Source organism: Rissa tridactyla, chromosome 2 (assembly GCF_028500815.1).
Source record: "Rissa tridactyla isolate bRisTri1 chromosome 2, bRisTri1.patW.cur.20221130, whole genome shotgun sequence".
NCBI lineage: Eukaryota > Metazoa > Chordata > Aves > Charadriiformes > Laridae > Rissa > Rissa tridactyla.
In genome coordinates this window covers 56,161,152-56,185,961 of record NC_071467.1, presented here as the reverse complement: position 1 = coordinate 56,185,961, position 24,810 = coordinate 56,161,152, and the positions used below count along the sequence as shown (strand labels likewise).

The 24,810-nt window shown below is 42.0% G+C and overlaps 1 protein-coding gene across 10 annotated transcripts in view; it reads right to left on the bottom strand.

Moving 5' to 3' along the window:
* The window catches only part of MTCL1 (microtubule crosslinking factor 1), a 110,800-nt gene that overhangs the window by 23,394 nt on the left and 62,596 nt on the right, over nucleotides 1-24,810 (bottom strand). For 6 of the 10 annotated variants that reach the window (XM_054191721.1, XM_054191727.1, XM_054191730.1 and 3 more), the window contains 6 exons: nucleotides 21,038-22,363; nucleotides 19,933-20,088; nucleotides 12,474-12,566; nucleotides 9,393-9,623; nucleotides 7,610-7,798; nucleotides 64-231 (listed from right to left, as the gene is read on the bottom strand). In XM_054191721.1, coding sequence (XP_054047696.1) covers nucleotides 64-231; nucleotides 7,610-7,798; nucleotides 9,393-9,623; nucleotides 12,474-12,566; nucleotides 19,933-20,088; nucleotides 21,038-22,363 — 2,163 coding nt within the window. The remainder of the gene's footprint in view (nucleotides 1-63; nucleotides 232-7,609; nucleotides 7,799-9,392; nucleotides 9,624-12,473; nucleotides 12,567-19,932; nucleotides 20,089-21,037; nucleotides 22,364-24,810) is intronic. The other 4 variants (XM_054191728.1, XM_054191731.1, XM_054191723.1 and 1 more) reach the window with 2 other exon arrangements.

The following is a 24,810-nucleotide window of genomic DNA, read 5'->3' as shown; positions in this document are numbered from 1 at the left end:
GATTTCCCATTTCATTAAGCATCTTAGCCATTCTTTACTGGTGTTGGACGTGGAGGACGTTACCTGTTCGAGGTGACACTTCAGTTCAGTCATTTCCACCTCCCAGGCTGCCTTGTGTAGGGCGTACTGCTGCTGCAGCCCCTGCCGCTCACGCTCCTCGTCCCGCAGCTCCGAGCGGAAGTCATCCAGCAAACCCTTCAGAGCGTTCAGGAGCTTCCGATTTTCACTTGCCTGTTGCAACAAAGCAAACGAAATGCTGTCATTGGATGGCTTCAGCCTCCAGTTTAATTTTTAGGAGGAAAAATGCCTGCAACTCCACTGAATGGAAGAGAAAGTGCCTGGGCTAACTTTTGCATAAGAAAACTAAGAATAGTGATATCTTCTCTGTCTACAGCCTGCCCAGGGAAGTGGTTGAATCACCACCCCTGGAGGTATTTAAAAGACGTGTAGATGTGATGCTTAGGGACAAGGTTTAGCGGTGGAATTGGCAGTGTTAGTGTTATGGTTGCACTTGATGATCTTAAGGGTCTTTTCCAACCTAAATGATTCTATGATTCTGCGATTCTATGATTCTACTTCTTGTTAGCCCTAGTCCTGAAGCACCCATGAAAGCCAAAGAAACTTAGCTCACCCTGAAAAAGGTGCTGGATTGAGGACATCTGTAATAACTTCTTTTTTACTACTGTAAACCAAAGCTAGAGTATCATTCCTGAGGTTTGTTGGGTAGCTGGTGTCTCATACATACAGTCATTGCTCAAATCATAGAATCATAGAAACATAGGGTTGGAAGGGACCTCTGGAGATCATCTAGTCCAACCCCCCTGCCAGAGCAGGGTCACCTAGAGCAGGTTGCACAGGAACGCATCCAGGCGGGTTTTGAATGTCTCCAGAAACAGAGACTCCACCACCTCTCTGGGTAGCCTGTTCCAGTGCTCTGCCACCCTCAAAGGAAAGAAGTTCCTCCTCATGTTTAGGTGGAACTTCTTATGCTCAAGTTTGTGCCCATTACCTCTTGTCCTGTCCCCGGGCCCCACTGAAAAGAGCCTGGCCCCATCCTCCTGACACCCACCCTTTAAGTATTTATAAGTGTTGATAAGGTCCCCCCTCAGCTGTCTTTTTTCCAGACTGAAGAGACCCAAATCCCTCAGCCTTTCTTCATAAGAGAGGTGCTCCAGTCCCCTAATCGTCTTGGTAGCCCTTTGCTGCACCCTCTCCAGCAGTTCCCTGTCCTTCTTGAACCGGGGAGCCCAGAACTGGACACAGTACTCCAGGTGCGGCCTCACCAGGCCAGAGTAGAGGGGGAGGATGACCTCCCTCGACCTGCTGGCCACACTCTCTTCTTGATGCAGCCCAGGATGCCATTGGCCTTCTTGGCCATGAGAGCACATTGCTGGCTCGTGGTCATCCTGTTGTCCACCAGGACTCCCAGGTCTCTCTCCACCGAGCTGCTCTCCAGCAGGTCAGCCCCCAACCTGTACCTCCCCAGGTGCAGCACCCTACACTTGCCCTTGTTGAATTTCATAAGGTTCCTCTCATCAACTTCAAATATTTGCAAACTACATATAAAGAAAAGGGATTCATTTTCAATGCTTTTTTATTATGAGACAAAATTACTTTGGAAAAAAAAAAGTGAGGTTTTGAGCTGAGTACCTCTGCTAAGGTGTTTCACTAGTCTAAACTTCACATTTCTGCTCAGTCCCAGGCAGTTGCACACAGGTTTGCTTTGCAGCAGCACCCTGTGTGGTACCAAAGGCACGAATGCCGCGTAGGCCACTTTCCCTCTTGCAGATGGGATCAAAGAGCAAACCCCCATCCACGCCTTGTTGAGAATGTGATGGTATATCGAAAAAGTTTTCTGTGCTCTTGTGCTAGCCAGGAGCCAAGAATGGAGTTAAATTAAAAGTCTGGCCCAGAGATGACATCTGATCTTGGCAAGTACTGAAAGACAGCATGTATACTTATTCAAATCTCTAAGGTTTTTTTCTTAGTTTTGGCATTTACTTTCTGCAAATTCTCTGGAGACTTGCAAAACCTGTCATTTTAATGTAAATTATTGAAAAACATTTTTCAAAGAATCATTCTGGATCAACAAAACAAAAGGTATCCCACCATTTTTTGCAGTCATTGAATTAGAAAACAGAAACGTGGAACATGATTTATTTATCCAAAATTTAAATCAAATATTCCCAATGAGCCTCTCAAAGACCAGGGAGTAGCCAGAGATTGTATCTGACAAGTTATTCTGAACAGAAAATACTTTTAAGAAAATTACACTTGATTAGCAGACACAGCATGAGCAGAAAAATGGTAAAGTTCACTCAGCAAATTCAGCATTTAATCACCTGGTTCTCATGAATGTGTTAGCTTCCTCAGGAAGGCCTAACTGGAATTAGCTGTCTCGATTCTTGCATGATAGTCTAAGTGATATTATTTTTTATTTATTTTCCCAAGTGGAGGCTTCCTGCAATTCCTCTTATCTGGTGGTTCATGAAGTACCTACAAGGGGACTTCTTTGTAGACAAGTCAAGTAAACAGAATATGCCAAACTCTAAATAATTTTCATGTGCTTTTTTCAATGACAATACATATACAATTTTATGCAGACAACTAAGCTGATTTCATATGCTCATCAGATTTTTGGCATCACTGAACCCACCTTACCCAGTTTTGTAATCACTAATCAGACATACCACGGTGCCTTTTTTCTTTAAAAACCAAAAAAATGTGGTCTACTTTTTCCAAGCCATTTGATTCATCAGCAAAAATATGCTAGATGCAGGGAAGTGACTGCAGGTGCTCATTGACTGACCTATAATCCGTTTGGGCTAATGAAATGTGATGGTGTACAACATGGGGTTTTATAAGAAATGCACCCACAGAAGCAGAATTAATTCCATTAACATTTAATGCCAATTAGCAGTTTCCTACTATACAGCAGCAGTCTCCATCATGCATATAAGATCACCTACTTTTCAATATGTAATGAGATTTTATGTTTCCACCACTAATTTTCATTCTAATACCCAATTAAGACTAAATTCTCCAAACATCTCAAGCTCTTGTGTAGTAATCAGAATACGTGCTCTTTTGAAGATTTATCCTTAGTGTCACAACAGGAGCTGCTGGGTATTGAGCACACCAAAATCTGGCCTCATCCTCTTTGAAAACCCTGACCCCAAATGTCTATGAAGTGCCTTCATTCAAGAGCCACGTTCTGTGTTTTCTGGTATGCTGCATGAACCTTTCTCTAGCAAAGCAGTCTAAAGGTTCCACGAGGGAAATGAGGCAGAAGAAAAATAAAACCAAATAACACTAACACAAGCTACATCCCTCATTCCTGTGCATACATTTGATAGCTTTAGCGTCGTGTAGAATTAGGTTTGCAAATAAAGAAGTGATGGACTAGTAAAGAGAGGAGGCAAAAGAGCCTCATTGCAGGTTTGTAGCCTACTGAGATGAGGGCATGTCTTATTTCTAGAGGCATTACATCAACATCGCTGTTATGAGACAAGTACCCCAGGTGCCCCCTGGGATTGCTGGGTTCTTAAATAACTTGCCAATATAAATCCAATTTTGGTTACATACTTTTAATTCCTGCAGAGAAGTCTCTTTTGCATGACTTTATATTTGCAGTCTGAAGTTGGAGAGGTCTGTGAGATTATTTTTTGTTTTCTGTTTGACAAACTGGAGTGTTTTTGGAGAACAGACAAAGCACTTTGGAGACAATGTGCTCTGAAATACAACATTTACATCTAGACATGCTTTAGATTTCTGTTGGTAAAACTGCCAAACAGCTTCTGCATTAGAATAAGTCCCATAGATACATAAGGATTGTTATGGTCTTCCCCTTCCTCCCAGGGATGTTGTACAGGCAGAAGAAATGGGGCATGGCTGTGATTCTCTGGAGCTGGCTCTTGAGTACCTTACCAGTTACTGAAATTTAAAAAGCATGGAGGAATCTGACTGATTCACAACTGATCAGAAACAAGCAAATTACAAAAGCAGTTTAAAGTCTTGTTGTATCCACAGCTCAGAATTTATAGGTAAAAGAAACAACATCTGACAGTAAATAAAACCTTAATGTAGTAAACCTCAATTCCTCAAATTCCAGGACTTTGGAGTCTTTGCTAAGTTGTGTGAACCCCCGAGATGGGAGCCTCCAGCTCTAGAGAAGTTTGGGACCAGAGTAGCTGTTTGAAGCTTGGCTCTGCTTTTAATCACAATTCTTTTTTCTCTGAGAATTTCACTGAAGAATTTAGCCACAGCCTGGTATTATAAGCAGTTTATTGGAGCAGTGAATTAAAAACACAAGGTCAGGAGCCTAAACAGCGAACAAGAACTGTGCATTTTATCTGTCTAATCACAGATCTAGGCAAAAGTGAAGCTGGATCTTGGTGCAAATCATTTTAGTATATTTAGGTCTTAATTACTATTCCTTTGGGATTTTCTCTTAGCTAAGCTTTGAAAACAAATATTGTATGAGCAAATAAAGATCTAATTGGGGATTTTCTTGACACCCCTCCCAAGCAACAACGCGAGTGTATTGTTTTTTATTGCTTTTTCCATTGCACCACAGATGTGTAAACCCTTTTTTTCTTACTCCCCTGAGCTTACACCATCAAAGGCATCTCACCCTTTCTGCTCAACTGAACCAAAGCTCTTCCTTTTTGCACAAGCTATTCTCCCTGATCTCTTACTCCACACGTAGAAACGCTGACTTACAGCAAGCCCTCCTCTACTGGGCCACCAGCCCGACTTGCCTGCTTATCTCCTGCCCATGACCAGACTTCCCGCTTGGCTCTTGAGTTATGCCAGTTCCTTGCCTGACCCTTTCTGCAGTGCGCCCCAGCTACCAGCCAAGGGACAACGCCATGAAGAGAAAGATGAACTGGCCCTTCTCAGAGTCCCCATCTACTCTGCCTCTCATCAACTAACCTTTTTTCTCCCCTTTCCCCTCAGCTATGCCTTCATCCCTTCACACACCGGCCACATAAAAATCCCAGACAAGCGAGATGTGCACTTTCCACCAAGTCGAGTACCTCAAATCATAATAATATAAAATTAAAGGCTGCTTGTTGAAGTTAAGGCCTCAGGGTTCATCATTTTTCTCAAAACAATTCCACTTTCCAGGCAGGGTGAGAAAGTCAGCAGCAAGAGTGCAGGCTGAAAATACAAGCCATTAAATATTAACATTAAATGTTAAAAATAAATATGGGTTACCTCAAGTTACTGTAAGCCCTTCCTTTTTTCTGACCTAGTTATCTCAGCCACTCCTAGACTATCGCGAAATTTCCTTCCTAATGTGAAACAAGTGCTGGTGCATTTCATCTCAGAGCTTGCCAGGCAGAACCAGGAACTTAGGGCTCTCCTAGGCAGGTGTAAACCTTGGAGACTTCCAGCTTCACCACTCACCCCAAATTCCCCATGTAAACAGTGCCTTTTTCCAGCTGCGGGCTTAAGGAAGCTGCAGAAGACCCCCAAAGCCCTGGGTGTTTTTCAGCACAGCCTGACTAGTCAGTGGTATACTGGGAGGTGAGCGCTGCTGAGATACACCCCTCCAGGAAGGACGTGCTCTGGGTCTGCTGGTGGTCTCAGAGCTTTTAAACTGGGACAACACAGGCAAAGTGTCTTCTTGCTCTATTTTTGTTGAGTTAATGTGTTTGGGGATCATATATGAATTAAGTGGACGGTTATGAGTGAAAGTCTGTAATGTGTGCAGAGCAAGGACCAGGGTCTCTGAGGTTGGTGAGCACAGAGAAGGTCCTGCACGCAGGAGGTTTGCAGGGCCAAGCCATCCACTACAGTGAGATGGACAATTCAGGCCCAACTGGTACTATGTCGTGTGAGGGCAGAGCAAGGCCCTGGCAGAGCCTCGAGGGCACAGGAGGTGTGCAGGCAACTACTCCTCTGTCATGGTCTTCCAGAAGACACTTCTGATGCCCAGAATCTATGACAGCATCAGAATTAACCTTGCAATGCACACAAAAATGAATTATAAGCAATCCTACTTCCCATTTCTACCACCTTAATTGAGATTAAAGCCTCAGCAATGATTATTTCAAAGAGGACATAATTTGTTTGAATGTTCTCAGTCATTTTAAGAGATCTATATGGAAAGTTAGTACATGACAGAATTTGTACTGAGATAGCATGTTGGTTTATATTTCTGTTACTCATTCTAGATTAAATCAGTCTACAGATGAAATGCAATTACATGACGTGCTCAGGAGCATCTCTTCCATGGTCTTTTTCAGCCTCTACCAGAGAAGAGCTTGCTGAGAGGATGACAGTGATAGGTCTGGGTGAATGGCAAGGTAGAGCCTTTCCAAATGCCAAAGTGATCAAATGAATACTACCTTGGTAGCACACTTCACAGAAAATAATAGCTAGAGAATGAAGTTGTCGGCTATCACTATGAAAAAGGAAAGCAAAAGAGTCTATAAACTTAAAGCAGAATATGAAGCAGTATAAAGACCACAGCTCTCTACTATTTTTATTCTTATAGAAATTCTAACTGAAGTTACATCTTGAACTAGAGAGGTAGGTTGCAAGACAGCCTGTGCATCTGCCAGCACCAGCCTAACCTTATTATAGGATAGAGACTTACTAATACCTGCTGCGTATCTATTAGACCACATAGATAATAAGCAAACAGGTTGTATATAGTTGTGAGTCTGGGGAATTCAAGGTGAAGAACCAAAATGCAAAGACAGACGCAATCCCCAGAGCCTGCAGCGAGTCCAGTAGAGTCCTGCGGCCATACAGAGATTTGTCTGAGAGCTCTCGCCATGGAACAGGCTCACAAGTCAAGGGCTCAGATAGAGATGGGGCATAAGACTTCAAGATCTTTTTCACTGAATATATGTTTTGCACAGAATTCTTGCTCCATTCTACTTACGATTGCAAATATTTCCATGTAACAGGATGCTCTCATCTGAACATTTTCCATTTTAAAAATGTAAGAAGATGCTCCTGAAGAACTGTTGGAAGCCTTAAGTCTGTCCCATTTGAATGTTTGCCATTATTATTGTTAGGACTGCTGGTATACCAAATGCACAAAGGAAAAGGCTAGGATGTATGGCAGTGCTCTGACACACACAGGCAGGGCACAGGAGATGTCAGGGAAAAGTTAGCATGATTTGCTTTTAGGCATTTAAAAATAAGCCCAGTGACAGGAAGGAACTTTTGCATTGTTTTCCCATCATCTCTAAGGAAAACATTAAATAGATGGGCTAGTTTCTTAAATTATTTAAAGGAAATAAAATCACCTCTTCTTGCTAAAAGCTTGATAGTAGAATACAATAAAAGTGCTCAGGCAAGAGGAGCATGTAAATTCTGCAAACCATCACATACTGATAGATGTTTCTGGGCAAACAGCCACAAGAGGAAATGGGATTTTTCACTGATAGCATCTGCCAACAGAACAGTAATCACGTGGCTCCTGATTAAATATAAATATAATGGATGAAATCCACTGTAATTGCTGTGTAGCTAGAAGTATTTTTACAAGTATGATTCTAGGTGATTTAAGACAGTAGCAGAAGAAAATGAACTCCCTTGGAAAATCCAGTTTTCATGCCCAGAACATAATATACAAACGGTATAGTACCTGCTTCTGCTGCTGCAGTAATTCTGCAGTCTGAAGCTGTGGTCCATGATCAGTGCTCTCCGTAGTGGGACGCTGGGAGAAATCTGTCAATGCAAACACAACATCCTCTTCCTCCTCCTCTCGCTCTGCATCATCCGCCTTCTGCTCAGACTGAATGCCAAAATCTGGGAGGGCCTCAGGGTGCTCGATCTAAAATGCAAGAGATGGGACACATCAACACTCTTTTGCCATTTACCTCAGGGGACAGATATCTGTTGAAGGGCTAAGGAAGGGACTATCTTCCCCTGCATCTCTGTGGTGGGTTATATTGACTTCTGTAGGCTACAGGAAATGATCTTTGGGTGGTATATGACATGTTGCATATATGAACACAATACTACGCAGGCCTGCAAAACAGGTGATCTATGCAGCTGACAAGATGCTTATAATCCATCATGCATTAATGAAAAACTATACAAGACAGTGGTGTATTATCTGATGAAGATACGGAAATTGGGAAGTATCCAAACCAAGCACTTTATTCTCTCTAATGCATTAGCAAAACACATGACTCCAATAATGGCTGGAGGTGGATTGATTATCTATTAACCAGTCAAAAAATCCAAAAGCTATTTTGATAGTAGAAGATGAGCTAGTTTACATAGAAGCATATTAGTACTGCTGAAGTAAAGTAGAAGCAAATTATTTCTAAAATGCTACTCATCTCTTGTTTCTGACTCATATTACCACAGCAGATGAAGATGAAGATGTTCATCCACCTTTTATCTAAGAATAGAGAACATTGGAGTATTCAACTTAAGCATACTCCAATCACACCTGAAAGGTTTCTTGTACTGCCAAATGCAGCAAACAATGAAAAACACTAGGCACATAAGTATCAGAAATACTGAGAAAAAATTACTTAGTTGCCTTAGCAAATTGTTTCAGAATTGCACGAACCTGCAAAACAAATCTATTATTCTCAATAATTTTGTATAACATGTCAGAATGGGCAAACACTTTTTTTAACTTATTTTTTCTTTAGGTAAGATTTTCAAAGTAAACTAATTCTGGATGTGCAACTCAACACAATTTTGCAGCACCTTTCTTCACAGTGCATGTTGGGTGGCAGTCACACCCCTGCTGAGATGTGTCAGCTTGGGGATTCCAGGTTGTTATGTACGTCTGAAATTCCTGATCTTAATTTAGTTGCTACTTGGAAAATCACCATGATGACTACCGTCGTACCGCTGCTGACGGTGATAGACGTGTGTATAGAGAAGAGGAACAAACAAGAATGATTCACTGTAAGTTCCCACAAGAAGCTGTATAATTCTCCTGCCAACATGAAAACAGAGCTTCCCTCCATCTGTATTGCTGAAGACTTCGTAAGGAACACACTGTGCACACGATGAGAAAAACGACAGCACTCCACCCATCTAAACAGATTTGACTCCATCAGCTCGCTAACGTTTTTTTCTTTCCAAAAATTATTCAGGAGTCGCCTATTTGAGACCTAATTAAATTTTCATTTACTATGAGAGAGTTTTTCAGGACCAGATGTTTGTTCTAGTTAAGGGTACAGATTTAAAGATGGGTGATCTGTAAAATATCATGTAGAACATACTTTAGCACAAGCCAACTTAAGAAAAGACTTCATGTTTAATTTGAATCCCCCTTTAAATCTATGTGTAATTATAAAGTTGCTGATGCCACATCATATTTAAAGGCTACACTTAAAGAAGGGACATCCCAGTACCACACCGCTTGCAACTTTATTGGGTTAACAGGGTGGGACAGTTACCTCTAATATGTCCTCCCCTTCCTCTTCCATTCGCTTGCCTTGCCGCCAATGTTTCAGCAGCCACTTCAGTTTGACATACAGGAGAAAGGTATCCTGCTTGAAATGCCTGATTTCTTGCTGCAGCAGACTTTTCTCCTGGCTCCAGGTCTTCTCTTCCAGTTTGTTCTGCAAAGTCAAGCTCTGCACTTCCAAGTCTTTCCTCCGTAGGGTCTGCATATGCTCCTCCTCCAGCTTTAATGGAACAACAGGCAGCATGTCAATGGGGTGGTGTCCTGGGGCACCCTCCAGGACTTGTACATTGTTGGGTGAGACAAACTGAAATCTCCAATTTTCATCAGTACTGAGTAGCTACTGAGTTTGACTAAGTTCCTCAGCAGTTATGACCGTTGAGGAAATCAGAGGACAGCAGCTGATAATGCTTTGCTTAAATAACCATATCCAGGTAACCTGCTGTAGAAGCGGACATTTACTTTCAAGATGCGCAAGACCTCTCTTGCTGCTTAAGCATTTTATACCACTCATATTTTCCTCCCTCTCTTGGTTGTATACCTACAGTATGTTCCCAGCACAGCCACCACCCCACACTGCTGCACGTATCACACCTGCTAAATGCATCTGCAGGCATTCCTACAAGGTGGGACCACAGTTGCCCTTCAGACACCTGGAATATGACCCTTGCCTCTTCCCTCCCCAGCCACAGACTCATCCTTTCCTCTGTGCCTACCTCTCCCTCTGCTTCTGGAAGAGCAACGCTTCTGAAGGAATCACATCCAGTATCTCAGATACAACCACTGGTCCCCCACTTCTCACAGTTCATTCTTAGAGGCATCTGAATGACTCAGAGTAAACAGTTTCTCATTCTGATATGACTAGATCGGGGACACGCGCAGGAACAGAAGAGACAGGAATAGGCTGCAACTTGGCATTCAACATGTCTCAGTTTCAGTACTAGAAGCGCCAAGAAAAGCTCGTTCTTTGGAACACATGTATAATTACCCCTGTTTCAACACAAGGCCACCTGAAATGTTATTCTTTAAACATGACATCTCCCTCAATATGTCAAAATCAAACCATGGCATGACCTGCGCCCAACAGCACTTGTACAAGTTAGTTGTACAACATCTCATATTCTGCATGGATGAGATAGTGTTTCCACTTCAACACCAAGCTGTGGTTCATATTGATCAAGAAAAGGCAGATGGAAAATGAGTACAGAACCACTGCTTACAGATCCCAGTTTCTACTATTTTCCATTCTGCAGAACAACTGCCTCTTCTTTTTCTGACCAGCTCCATAGATGAAATCTATGAAAGGCACAGTACACTAACGACCACGATTTAAATTGTAAGAACATACCCTACAACAAACAACATTCACACAGGAATGACGAATACTTCAGAGATTCTTTTTCAGGAGCATGGACCCCCTAACAAATAATACTGCTAAGAAATATGTGCTTGATTTTCATGGCAACATTCAGATGCTTCCGACACAGACTACTGGTCCATACTAGATGGTTTACTAAGGGCGCTCCCGACGTTTAAATGATGTGCTCTGGCATAATGCAAATTTTCAGCATCTATGCTACCATGCCTTAAAAAGTTCCTGATCAAATTAAAATTATATACAGTAGTTGCTAGCTTAAATGGGTTTAAAATGTAGCTTAAAAGTAGTCTGGAACAAAATGAGCTATAATGGCCCAAGAAACATACATGGAACTCATAATAACAATCATGGAGATTGTACACTGCTAGCACACATCAATTTGATGTCATTAAACATTGCTAAAAATGCAATAGCAAAAACGGGGCTTATTTTAAATTTAATTTTTACAGGAAGAAACAAATAGATTTTGTGTTGATGCAGGTTTTTCCACCAAATGAATTTATGGTTAAATACAGCAAAGATCTGAGTCATTTCCACCAGAAATCCTGGAAGATGATAAAAAAGGAACAATATCAACAGGATGGGCATAATCTGGAAAAAATGAAGAATCCAGAAGATGCTTTTATTTTTCTATTTCTGCTGGCTGTCAACATGAATAGCTAGCTTTGATTTTGCTTCATTTTTCATTGTTTTTACAGGCTGTTATGATCTAAGTCCCCATGGTCACAAATGCTTGCAGAAGACCCTGGTGGAGGTAGCTTCATAGGGTATTATGCTTTTTCCATGGATAGCTATTGCAAAAGAAAAGAACTTTGAGAGGCAGGCATAGCTTCCAAAAAGCTTTCATGGCCAAGGCAACTAGGAAGGAAATCAATTTACTGGTTGCCTTCAAAAGCCTCCATGAGAAAGCTCCTATGGAGATCAACTGGAAATTAAAGCTACTTATGAAAAAACGGAGAGATACCACTTGGGTATAATGAGATTAGCTGGCACAAAGAAAAATGCTTTACACTATGCAACAATTATGCTGAATTTAGTCTACGAAGAAAATTTAAAAAGAAAACTTCAGTTAAGAGCCAAACAGCCTGCAGAAATTAGCAAAAGATTTTTTTTTGCTCTAGGAGCTAGAGATCACAAAAAGATTGACTAATCTGTTCCAGCCTTCAAAAGAGCAGGGGAACCCATGTAACAAAATATGATTTATTCACCAGTTATGAATAAGAGGGTTGGAAGCATGAGGTACTGAGAAATACAAAAAGTCCTGATTTGTGTCTCAGTCATGAGCATGTAACAACTCCTCCGACTTCAGAGAAGTGCTTGATTTTCTTTGGGCTAGGAGGGGTCAGAATAAGGCACAGAGCCAAACTATGCTCCTAGAGATCAAACGCACCCTTTCCCAGCTCATAGAGAGCTGAAAGGGCTGATATTGTTCCCCATGCAGTATTTCATGTCTCGACCTCGACTTCCCACACACAGGGGAGGACAAAACTTCTCTCCACCAAGCAGAGAAACCAGATTCAAAGTGTCAAAATAGGCTTGAGATTACATTTCCTCAACTTCCAGATTCTTCATTTACTCAGATGAGGCCAAACAGGCACAGCCATCAGGACACAAGTTCCCATGGTCCTGACTATCAAGGTCCACGCCACACATCATGGTCATGCGTCTCTCCCAGCAGGCGGGTTTCGTATTTACCTGGATGATCCTTTCTGTAAACTTTTCTTGCTCCTCTCGGTGAAGTCTTGTCTCCTGCTCAAGCTGAGCCTGAAGCTCCTGTATCGATACATTCTGTACAGGTAAAACATGGGAATCCCTGAGCTGATCAGCAGGACAAAGGGATAGGTTTAGCAGAAAACGTGTCTCCACGGTGTTAAAAAAAAAGGAAAAAAGAAAAGAACTGCAGGACAGACATCTGCACAACTCACGGTTATCAATAGTTAAAACCAAAGCACAGTGTGCAAATAAATAGCAATGCCCTAAATATGTGTGGGAATTTCCTGTGTGGCTTCTTCTGAAAACTAAAGCTGGGATGCTGATTTTACATGTTGGATATTCCCTTCAGGACTCTGCTCTGGGTTTGCACTTGAGTAGCTGAGACAGCGCACCGTCAATGATGTTTGCCAGATAAGCTCCTATTTACAGGATTACAAATTCGGTGGCATATTTCTTTATGATAATCAAAGCTATAAAATGTTAACATCTCTGCAGAAGATGCATCTAATGCACATATATTGAACCTAATTATTTATTCATTTGCAACACTTTTGATTAGGCAGTTAATGGGACAGCGTATATTAAACCAACTAAGCATATAAGACCCCTTTCTTCAGATACAGGACAGCTCTCTGCACAAGCTGACTTCATTCTCTGGTTTCTACTCAAAATAATTACTCCACACATGTCATGGTGATAAGCTGTGTGAGCCTGAGTTCTGAGTAAAATGCTTAAGTATCTCCCCTTTCAGGTCCAACACTATTTTAATCTTAATACTTTCAATTTTATGTTCTCATTAAGTTTGGCAACCCATCCACTTTACTTCTGAAAGTTACTCAATTCAAAAATAAAGACCCAAGAAGGCAGAGTCAGACCTCATTATTTATACTATGTTAATTAATCTTGTGGCACTTATATTTCCGATCAGAACTTTCTATGCCCTTCATTTTGTGTCTCCCACACTGGAGCTAAAACTGATTTGTCTGTACAAGGGGGATGCTCGGCCAGATGCCGTCCTCTTCCCATGTGTGACCACAGAAAAACACTATGGCACTGAACTCCTACTTCCCGGAGTAAAGATGCATTTAAAGATGGGATTGCTTCAGGCTTCAAAGTGTAATCCCAAAATCTCTGCTGGCCGACATCCAGCGTGCTCCAACCTCAGCAGCTGCAAGGACGTAATGCAGGTTGTGGGGGCTGCGTTGCTCTCGGGGGCTGTGTTGCCATTTCCCCTCCGGCATCAGCCCCAGCATCCATCTCCTCTTCCCAAGCACTCCTCCCGCTTCCCGAGGGCAAAACCAGCTGCTGCCACTGTTTGGGCTGCAGCAGCCCTTGCTGGGACATTTTGTGTTATTTGATAAGTATTTGTCACCGGAACAGATACTCCTCTCCTCCTCTAGGGAAAAAGAAGATAAGGCAGAGGGAAGTATCCCATAAACCACCCGCAGGACCATGCTCCGCTGAAAAATGAAAGTCATCCTACGTATACTTTCTGGAGCCTATCAGTTCCTTCTTTATTTGATTGACTTATTGACTTGTGCACGTCTGTTTTGTACCTGAGGAAAAGACACTTCCAGCCCTCTGAAAGGTATACGTAAAGTGACCACAGAACATTATCTGCCTTATCGATTTCATCTTACGCCTTAATGTGCCTGCAGGCATTTTGTATTTCACAAGGTCTCACAAATAATTCGGAAAGAAATGCTTGTAATGGGATTTGCCAGTTTTGCACAATAATTTGTAAATCATTGATTTAATTTTTTCATCCAATAAAGGAAAAATCACTTTCATCAGAAATTTCTGCATTCTTTTATTCTGATCAGTCTTCTTTAGGAATGTGGCAAATAAGAATCAATGTACATAGTTAATTCAGGTGTAATTTAAAAAAATATGTGTTCCTTCTTTTTATGAATGCAAAATCAGCCAAAATCATGCAAAGTACTGGGATTTGTACTGCTCAAATCAAGGGAGATAAAGCTGCTAAGTGTCTAATAGATTGCTGCTAAACATCTGGATCGTGAATGAAGAATACGTAGAAATGTATCATGTGATATTTGTATATGCAGTTCAGGCACCTGATAGTGCACTGATGGACTTCTGTATGTTTATATGTGGAAATAAGACCCCTATCATATAATCAACAGGGTGTAGTCTGTGGCACAACTGTGGTTTTGTTTTGAGAGACAACACTGCTACAAAATGGACACAAAAGTTGATAACCTGTTAACTTCCATTCTTTGTTTCCTTTGTTCTCATTAATGAACACGCTACACGAGGAACGGAGAACACCCCGAATGTGACGGCCACCACACTACAGACCGACACCACAGAAACAAACACAAACTCACTAGGAACAAGACACACAAACACACAATGACGGGAACTACGAGCTAGTGCTACTCCATCACAGCACCACAGAAGCAGCTACACTTCATCCGCAGCTCAACACTGACTGACAGTTTCCTACAAATCCCAATTATTGCATTTCCAGATCCACTTCCACCTCCGTCCTCTCGGACAGGCAGTGCCAAATCCTTCTGCTGAGTCCTTTTCTCTCACCTGGTATCACTCCAGAACAAGCTAATCCATGCCGATGTCTTTACCTCAAGAGGATATGCAGAGAAAAGTCATCCATGCTTTGGGGGCTTCACCACCGCTCCCTCATTGCACCGACCCCTCTCTGCCCCTCTCAGCATGTTGAAGGCTTTTCAGGTTACTTTCCAGCTGGCACAATCCCACATTTCTGCCATGACTTGTTTTCACATGATTACCAATGCACCATGAGACTGGGTTTTACTTCTCAGTTTTCTCCATTTTACCATAGCTAATTGCAATCTCAATTTGCCTGCAAACTTAATCGGTTTATATGCAACAACCGTGAACATCAGATTTCATGGAGACTTTCTTTTCAGCCTTTTTTTTTTTTTTTTCCAGGAGGGATGGAATAAAATAAGGCCTGAGGAGGCAGGGTAGAAAGATGTTTTCCAGAATTTGTGTGCAGTTCCAAGGAAGCCAAAAGATGAACATTTTATGCTGCTCACTTAATGCTATGCTATAATGCTTTGATATTTGGACATTACATTTGTCCATGCAGTCTAAAACGTGCTACTTTTTCCACATGTGACAGCTGACCGTTGCGTGCATACAATCAACCAGACCACAGAGGAACATCCAGTGTCTTTTGTATTACTTTTTACATGGAATACACATCTGACTGAATTATTGGAGGCTGCTTCTGAAGATGTCCACTTCTCCCCCTTAAAAATAAATGATGTATATTCCACTTGCTAGGCTACAAAAGGCAGTTGTGTGGTTATTCGTCTGTGCTTATACTGAGAGTCTCTGATTTTGGGAAAACACAGAAAACTGCTCCAAGTTTTTAAAAATCCATCTCATTGTATGGATAGTATACAAAGTCTCACCGAGTTCAGTTAGGACTGGGATATCCAGATTTACATCATAAAGGCTCTTTTAAGCCATTATATTGTCAACCCTTATAGAATCTTGCATAGCAAGAAAGACTACAATTCATCAAAGTAAATTATTCTTGCTGCCCCTAATCTTGGTGGGAAGGAATACTGTCAGTGTCAGTTTGTCTTTCTTCTTCCCACAACTTCGCATTGGAGGAACAGTGGACACTAGGAGATATAACTTTCTATGTGGTCCACAATTGTTGGGTTTTTTTCAGAAGAAAGAAAAGTCACAATGTATAAAACATTCACTGTTTCCTTCCTGGGAAAATGAAATCTTAAATCAGGGCAACAGAAAAGGATGTGCAAATTTTCAGCACATGGATGGGAGCTGCTGCAAATGCCATCCAGCTTAAAAACTCTCATGTGGGATTATGAAAATTGCACAGAAGGAGCACAGACACACCAAAACCAGCTAAAAATAGAACGTTCAAAATATAGACCGAAATTCTCCTTGTATGTCCAAAATGGATCCATTCAGCAGATTTGATTCAAAGTGACTTACCTAACTTGCACATCACTGTATCTGGTTGGTCCACACTTAACCCAGCTATTACTTTACATTAATAGAGATGTTTTGTATTTCTTATGGGCATTGTAAGTAAGAAAAATAATTAAACAGATTAAGAATGGCCTAGAAGAAATTATTCCTCAGTGGGAGCTCTTCCTACTTATTACTAGACCTTGTGAAAACTTGCTTTTTAAGACATGCTCTCACTTTCTCTAGCCTATCTGCTTTTATTTTAATTCTCTGGTGACAACTTGTTCCTTTTAAGTTAGTTCACTTCGGTGATTCTTTTTCCATAACCTGTGAGTGTCAGAGATTTTGTGGCATCTTTCTACACAGAAACAAATGTGTAAGTGTTTAAAAGCCACATATGAAAATAAAAACTAACCAAATCCGAAATGCAAAGATGAGTGTTTCTGCCTTTGGTGGTATATACTTACTCAGGTAAGGGCAGAACTGATACCTTTTGAAAGAACAATCAGAGCTACGAGATACAGCTCCATTTTAAAGCATTAGGTATCAAATATTGCAACAAACTGGATTTGGTCATTTGAAAGAGTGAATTTTTTCTTCTCCAGAATATCTTCTTGTTTCCGAATAAACAAGAGGAGACTGCTTAAGGAAGCTGCCCTTGGTTTATGGATATTCCATTGGTAAAAAGGGTAAAACTCACCACATGAAAAATTATTTACCATTTTTCCCACTGGTTTCCGTTTGTTGCCATAGTAATCCTTTGATTTGTACCAGGCGTTTTCTCCATGAAGCGTTGTGTTACCTTTTTTAGTTCCTCCCTGTCTTTTAGTCAGGGCAATTCTCACTTTTTCACTCGCTTTTTCTTTGGATGGTAAAGAATGATTTCCCCCTCCCACCATAACCCAGCTCTGCTAAAATCATGAATAATGGATCGAACATCCACCTCAATGGGCTCCAACCTCCCGCAACAGCAGCTGAATGGCTTGTTTCAGCAAGAAAACAAAGCCCTGCTCTTAAGGCAATTTCAAGATATAATTTCCCTTGGACTGTGACTCTAACCCACCTCTTTAACATGCAAATACATTCTAATAATACTGTTGCACTAATAACTGCAGTGCAAAGCCCAAACAAAGGCAGATGTTTACAGTTAGGCTACAGGGTAGTTTCAAGCACAAGTCAGTCTGCATTTATTGTATTTAATCAAACAATTAGGCTCCCATGATGTTCATATTTAAAAATAGGAGAAATGGCTAAATGGAAGCTGTTCAGCATCCCTTGGGAAAATTTTCATTTAAAATTCAGCTTGGAAAAACTGAATTTAGAAAAATGGGTTTGCTTGCTTAAAAATAAAACATTTGCCTCACTGAAGTGCAATGTGTTCTTCTTATGCTGGAAGTCCATACCCAGTAAGAAGATCATCAATCAATGTTAATGATTGATAACGGTGTATATTTTCACTTCATAAGTTGAAGCAGGTAACGGCTTCCATGCAGCCATCTCTGCTGTGGGCATTAAAAAGTTTGAGTCTCCATGTGAAATTTCTGAATTATAAAAAAAAAAAACCCTTTGGTATTTGAATAGTATTTTTTCTGCTCGTTCATCTGTCACAAAAAAGGTGTAGTTTTTGCTAGTGCAGTGTATGAAATTAAAAAGAAAAGACTAAAAATTATACCATACAAAATTATTTGGAGGAATCTTCTGCTTCACTTGGGTCTGACTATTACAGATTAAAAGATTTCAATTGGCTTGTCCACCCACTGAAAAGTTTCAGTGTAAAGCCGTGTAATATTCTTTGTTGCTTAAGTAAACTTGACTGTAACAAACACCTTATTCTTCAACATTTTCTCAGGTTGGGCCATTTGAGCCTCAGCCCTGCTCATCTTTTAGCACATCTAGACCTCAGCTGGATATTCTCTACCTTTGATTACAATTACTGGCTTGTTCCTTGTCAAGTGTTGGTGCGAAAACCATCCATCCTCTGTTTAAACACAGTTTGCTGTACACAGTTTACACACCATCCCATCCTGGGAGAGTTACAAAAGATGTGCCAAAATTACCCAAATCCCTAATCTTAAGAGGACTCACATACCCAAGAGACAGTATAATAACAAGGCCGATCTAAGGTAAGGGAATTAATAAAGATGACAGAATTTAAACAGAAATATTGTAAACATTTGCTGCAGTCATTTTCTGACCTAATCTACCATAACTATTGACCAATACAATTGCAAAAGGATCCATACTCAATGGCAAGGTTTCTCTACCTCATCATCCATTCACAGCTGAGGAAGAAAGACTTTACCTTTCAGTGAGAGACTTACGGTGTCCTGGGTTTATCAGATATCCTTCCTGAAGTTTATTAACACTGGTAAAAGTGAAAAGTTGGAAGAGAAGCTGCCGAACAAATTCATTATTCTAATACTACCAAAACTCTGCAGTGTCAGGATAGTTTAAAACAAACAAAACAAACCCAGCAAAGAATTACCTGTGTTAAGGTGAAGGCCCACTCTCTCTTTGATACTCAATACAGCATTGTGCCGATGGCTACCAGATGCCCTGAAGCTTTATCTTTCTTCCCCTGCTTTCTAGTGCTTGTGATTGCTTACTCACAAACCCAGCTGTCCCGGCCAGCATTCTCCATTTCCCAGACTTAACTAAGGGTTTCAGATATAATAAGGCCTCTGCGTGTGTCTTTAGAATTAAAAGCATATTAAAACTCATCCCTCACTGGAAGCTAATCAAGCGACCACAGTTTCAAGGTGGATTTGGCTTCCCTGTGGCCAGCAGAAAAGTTTTTCAATGCTCCAAGCTTGCCTTTTAAGAGACAGATTAGAAATTGTTTTCTTCAGGACCAGTTGTAGTGTCCGGACAACCTATGTTCATGAGAAAGCAGCTAAGGAGATGTTTACTGAGGCTGATATGGCCTCTGCATGGATGAAGATTTAAATAAAAACTGATTGATGTTTTTGACGAATGGAAAAGTACTCAACAACCCAAACAATGGAGAATTCTGCTAAAAATAAGTTTGTTTTTTTCTGGAAGCTGCAGGGTGCTGTGTTCCCTGTTAAGAATCACCACGCACACCAGCATCAAACCCTCTCCTGTGCAGACTACTGCCAGGCAAAACGCAAAGCAGTTTCTATCTGTAGACTTTCCAGATTTAAAATATCCAACAAGGTCAACCTGGAAGCATGATCTCACATCATGGATTACAACCGCTTCCAGAGATCTTTCGTTACTATACTCAATTGCAGTGGGTCCCTGAGCCATACTTTCCCACTCAGCAAAGCTACTGGGAGCAGGGTGATGAGTCCAAAGTCAGGACCAATTTGCTTCTCTGAAACTGCAAGGGGGAAAAGCGGTCAACCACAAATTTCACAACAGGGGTGCTGTGTTTGGTTCAATTTACTCCCCCAACCCCTTGCTTCTGTTACTCATCTCCTGGCTAAGGCAGCAGGAGGCAGTGAGTAAGATGGGCTGCTTTGCTGACCTCTAGACTGAAACAGCCCTTGTCTCCTGGCCTGTAGAGTTTAATGTCTCCATCAGCTCTGCGGTGTGGGTCGGTGGTGGCTCGCTGGTGGTGAATCTCTCGCTCCTCTCCACGATCTTGTTTGAGCTGCCACTCCATCTGATCCCTCAGTTTGGACTGTTAGGTGCATGGGCGGTTTATAACGAAAAAACAAAAGGACAGGAGGGAATAAAGAAAATAAAAATGGGTAAGGTAGACGACTGAAAAACTACAAGACAAAGAAAAGCGTGAACAGAAAAACCAACTTAAATACAGTGGCATAAGAAAGTGAAGAGAACAAAACCAAAATGAGGATGAGCAAAATGATGGGCTGAAACATCTGAAAAGCAAAAAAGAGAAAGAGAGGAAAAAAGAACGCAAACACTGGTTATGAGGCGCATGCAATGAGGATGCATGAGTCAAACCAACAGCAAGCATACAAGTCATGAAGGATACGGGACACAAGGCTCTTCCTTCCTTACTTGTGCTGTGCAGAAAAGCCATATCCAGTGTGGCAGTTGTGGCAGTTTAGACATGCGCCCATGGGCAACGCTTTAGGCAAGGCAGTCCTTCGCTGGCTACAGAGCTTCTCACTCGCTGCTCGGTTAGGGGAGTGAGCTGTAAGCAGGCTTTTCAAAACACATCACTTAGAAAACTGCGTTTGGTTGGGTTCTTTTGTCAAGGCTTTTGAGAACACGCCTGACCCTTTTACAAGAGAGCATAATAAAGACCTCCTCACATTTCTTAGCAAGGCTGCTAATTTACATTCATCAGAATTTTATTTTTCTTTAATTAATCTCCTCTTTCACAGGGAAACACTGCTGTTACAGACAAAAAGAAGACAGATCTCTATAGTACCAGTGGATTAGCCTTTTTGCCACGAGGAACCGCCTCTGAATAAAAGGAGTTGTGCAAACAAACAAAAGAAAATAACCTATAAAGTGTTTGTTTAACATTACACACTTTAATACATTGCGGGTCTGAAATCATAACAAAGCAGCTGTGAGGAAAATTAGCTCTAGGGTAGCGATGGCAGCAAGAAAAAGAAACAATAAACAGAAAGAAGGCAAACAAAGGGCTGGCCTACCTGGAAATCGGTGATCAACTCCTTCCCCAGGTTACCAATGGGGGAGTCTCGAGACATGGATGTCATTGTGGATAGAAAACTGGAAGACTCTGTGAGATGGGGAAGAGGGGAGAGGTCCTCCATCTGCTCCTTAAGACCCTCCCCAATGTGATCGACCTTCTCTAGGAAGGTCTGCAGCTCTTTCCGGAAAGCTTTCATCCTGGAGTTGATGGTGTCCAGAAGCTCTGGTTGGTGCTTATCTTCTCCCATTTCCTCACCACTTTTGAAATCCTGTTCAGTGGATGGGCTGCTGGTTACATGCACCTTTGCGTCATAAATCAAGCTGTCCGTATCAGTGATGAGGCGGTCCACAGTCCTTTCAAGCCGCTCAGCCTCACGTTTGATGTTAATTAAAGACTCGGTGTCCTCTTTCACTCTCATGAGCTCGGTGGAGCACAGGTCACTGACTTCTGACGGCTTCCCGCTCCCAAAACCTGACGTCTTCTCATAAACTTCTTCAGAGTCACTCTCGCCCCCAATGGGCCCCTCTCTCTTTGGCTGAGGTGGGCGACCCTCTTCGCTGTCACTCTCCTTCTTCCCAGCATCACTGTCAGCATCGCTGTCCCTTGGGCTGGAAGTGCGCAGGCCCAGGTGAGAGGCAAGATCGTAACGCTGGACATTAGACATCAGGACCCTGTTCTCATACTGGAGCTTCATCACTTTCCCGCTCAGCTCGTTGATTTGACACCTGGCTGACTTCAGCTCCTCTTGCAAGGTGCCGCCACACTTGGATGCCGCGTCATCCAACCAGCCTGGCTCCTGGCCTGGCTCAAACTTGAATTTGTTCAGCTCATTCGTTAGCTGCTTGTTGTGATCCTCGATTTCGGAGATTGAACGCCTCAGCAGTTCTGCTTCCTCTTCCACAAACTGCAAGTGCCGGCGCAGCTCCGTGGCCGACTCCACGGAGTCGCCGTAGGGCGAGGTAGGAATGCTTGAAATGTGGTCCCTGCTGAGACACTCTTTTTCATACTGGCACCTCATATCCTCCATCTCAGCTTTAATCCCCCTGTTCTCCACCTCCAGTTCCACTATTTTTCTGCCCAGAATGTTCGCTTCCTCTTCCACCAGCTTCAAACGAAGCTTCAGCTCGGCTTCCCTGGTGCTGGGTGGGCCCCCTGCCTCCCCTGTAGGCAGGGGACTGTCCACATCTCCATAGATGGACTTGTACTTCTGGAGCTCCTGCTCCAGTTCATCCTTCTCCTTCCCCAGTTTGGCCATCTTCTTACGCATCAGCGCTGCCTCCTCTTTGGCAAACTGGAGCTGGCACTTCAAATCAGCACTGTCCTCCTGCCGAGAATAATCACACACCCCCCCCAAGATTATATTAGAAGCACAATCAGTTGCTCACCTTCCAAAATCTCCACCTGCCCACCCTCTGAGCTGTATGTTAGGTATGCAGACAATACACAGACAGAGCTGCGCAAACCACACAGTTGACACATTTCACGGCTTGGTCCTGGTTAAATTGGTAAAGGAGCTTGACCAGAGTTAGAGGGGGGGGAAAAATACAAAACAGTGTGTCAGTGCAAGTGTTCAGCGATGCAAGAGTGCCAGCACAATGCTTAGTTTTTCTCAAATACTGAGCAAATTTTGTGGAAAATAAGAATGACTCAAATGAAAAGGTGCCATGATTTGTTGGCACTTTCTGTTCCATTTAGGTTTAATGATATACATTTGCTCCCTTTCAGCATTGTGAAACAAAGACTACTCAGATGAATTTGTTTATCGTAATCCCAAATCTCAGGTTTCTTCAGCTAGAAAGCATAAAGAAGTGTGCTAAAATGCACGGTTGCGTTGCAAAGTGAAGATTTTAATTACCGTATCTCAGAGAGCTGTGAACTAGCCGGGGTGCCTAACTCGCTTTCCGAATAGAAAGCACTACTGTTGTCTCTCCTGCTGTTATTATTAGGATGGACCAGATTGTGATCACGGTTTCTGGTAAGGACAACTGTTCACAAGGGAGACTGGTGAAAACTTGTGAAAAAGGAAAGAAAAATTCATTAAACCGTAGTTACATCCAAATCCATCCCATGTGAAAACCTGTTTTTCAGGAAGCAGCAGGGTATTTAATGAGAGTTTGATTTTTTTGTGTGTGTTGGGCATTTTAAAGCACTGCATCTCAACTCAAATGAAAACTCCAGTGTGTGTTGTGCTGAAATAAGAGACAAGGTTAAGTAAATTCTAAGCCGATGAACAATTTCTTTGCATGAATCACTTTCATGAATTGTCATGGAGATACAGGCACTTGGCCTCGTAAGAGACACATTTATCAGCATTAGCAGTATAATGGAAGGCAGGCTTTGAAAGATGATCTCTTGAGACAGCAGATTTCATCATTGTTGGTAGGCCATGTGGACATATGTGCAATTATCTATGGAAACTTCATTTCAGTCTCCGGAGCACTGTTATCTCTCGCAAGCACCATTTTGTTATAATTCCTTACAATGGCAACTAAATCCAGAAGAAAACATGACTGACTGTAATTGTTCACCCAGATTAGGTTATTAAAAAAATAAAAAGATTTACAAAACTAATTATGGCTCAGCAATCTGAGGAAATGATTTAATTTCTAAAGCACACATCCTTGCACATTGGTAATGGTGCCCTTTATGTTACCTAGATTAATTTCGCCCCATTCTATTTAGATATATACTAATTATGTCTTAATTTCAGCTATTAACACCTAAACAGCCACAAAAGTAATTGGTTGTATAATTCTGAACTCAGACAGCTTTCTTACTGATTCTGCTTGGCGCAGGTTGGAACTTTAAAATACTAAATAGTAAAAAAGTTATCTTAAATGTTAATAACATGATAGAGGTAAACAATAGCCAAAGTTTCTGTTAATAAGTGATTTTCAGTGATAACCATGAGTCAAACACAACTGCAATCAGTTGATCAGTTAACTGACTAAAACTCTGGTCATTGTGTTTCTGGCACCAGAAATGTGAGTTTCCTATGAATAGAACCAGGGTGCATAGAACTGATCAGAAGCAGAGCCTTGAGAAGATCGGCTTGCTTTCCCCTCTGTCATCTCCTCACATACACACACACCTCTTTTTCACACATGTATTTGCAAATTGCTTTTCTCTTTGTAACTCAAAACTGCAAATTAAGTATCAGATTTAAACCTGGCAAAACTCCATGCAGCCTCCACTGGAGTCACTCTGACTTTTGGTTGCTCTGGCTGGGTAAGGCTGTATGATTAAAGCATCACGTTTGGTCAGGGCTGCCCAATACATTACCTCTGTTTTTCCTCTCATTGAGAATCAGTTTATCCCCGCAGCTGTAGACTTTGCTTTTAGGGAAATACAAAGATCACAAGGAAGGTTACACCCAGACCACTGCCGCGCGTCTGAGCTCACAGGTGGGGTGATTACTCCAGTTTATTCATTTAGCCGTTAATAGCTTGGAAATAATCATATCTGACATTTTCCTTATTCTGTCTTTGTAAAGCAGCATTCTTCCCCGTGCTTCTTGTCTGCCTTTGGCTGCAAGAGCCCGGCCATCAGCGGCACTAGCTGGTGCCTGGCACCTCCCTGGCCACAGGCAGCTGGACCGATGCGGTGGGGAAGGGTCGGGCTGCCCACATCCCTCTTCCCTGGCTGGGAGCCCTAGGGACCAGCTCCTCCCCGGGGTCGGAGGGGGCGTTTCAAGCAATATAAATAACTGGCACTTGGGACAACGCACTCAGCATTTTGAACCCTTTGAAGAAAAGGGAAGGGCTTCGATGG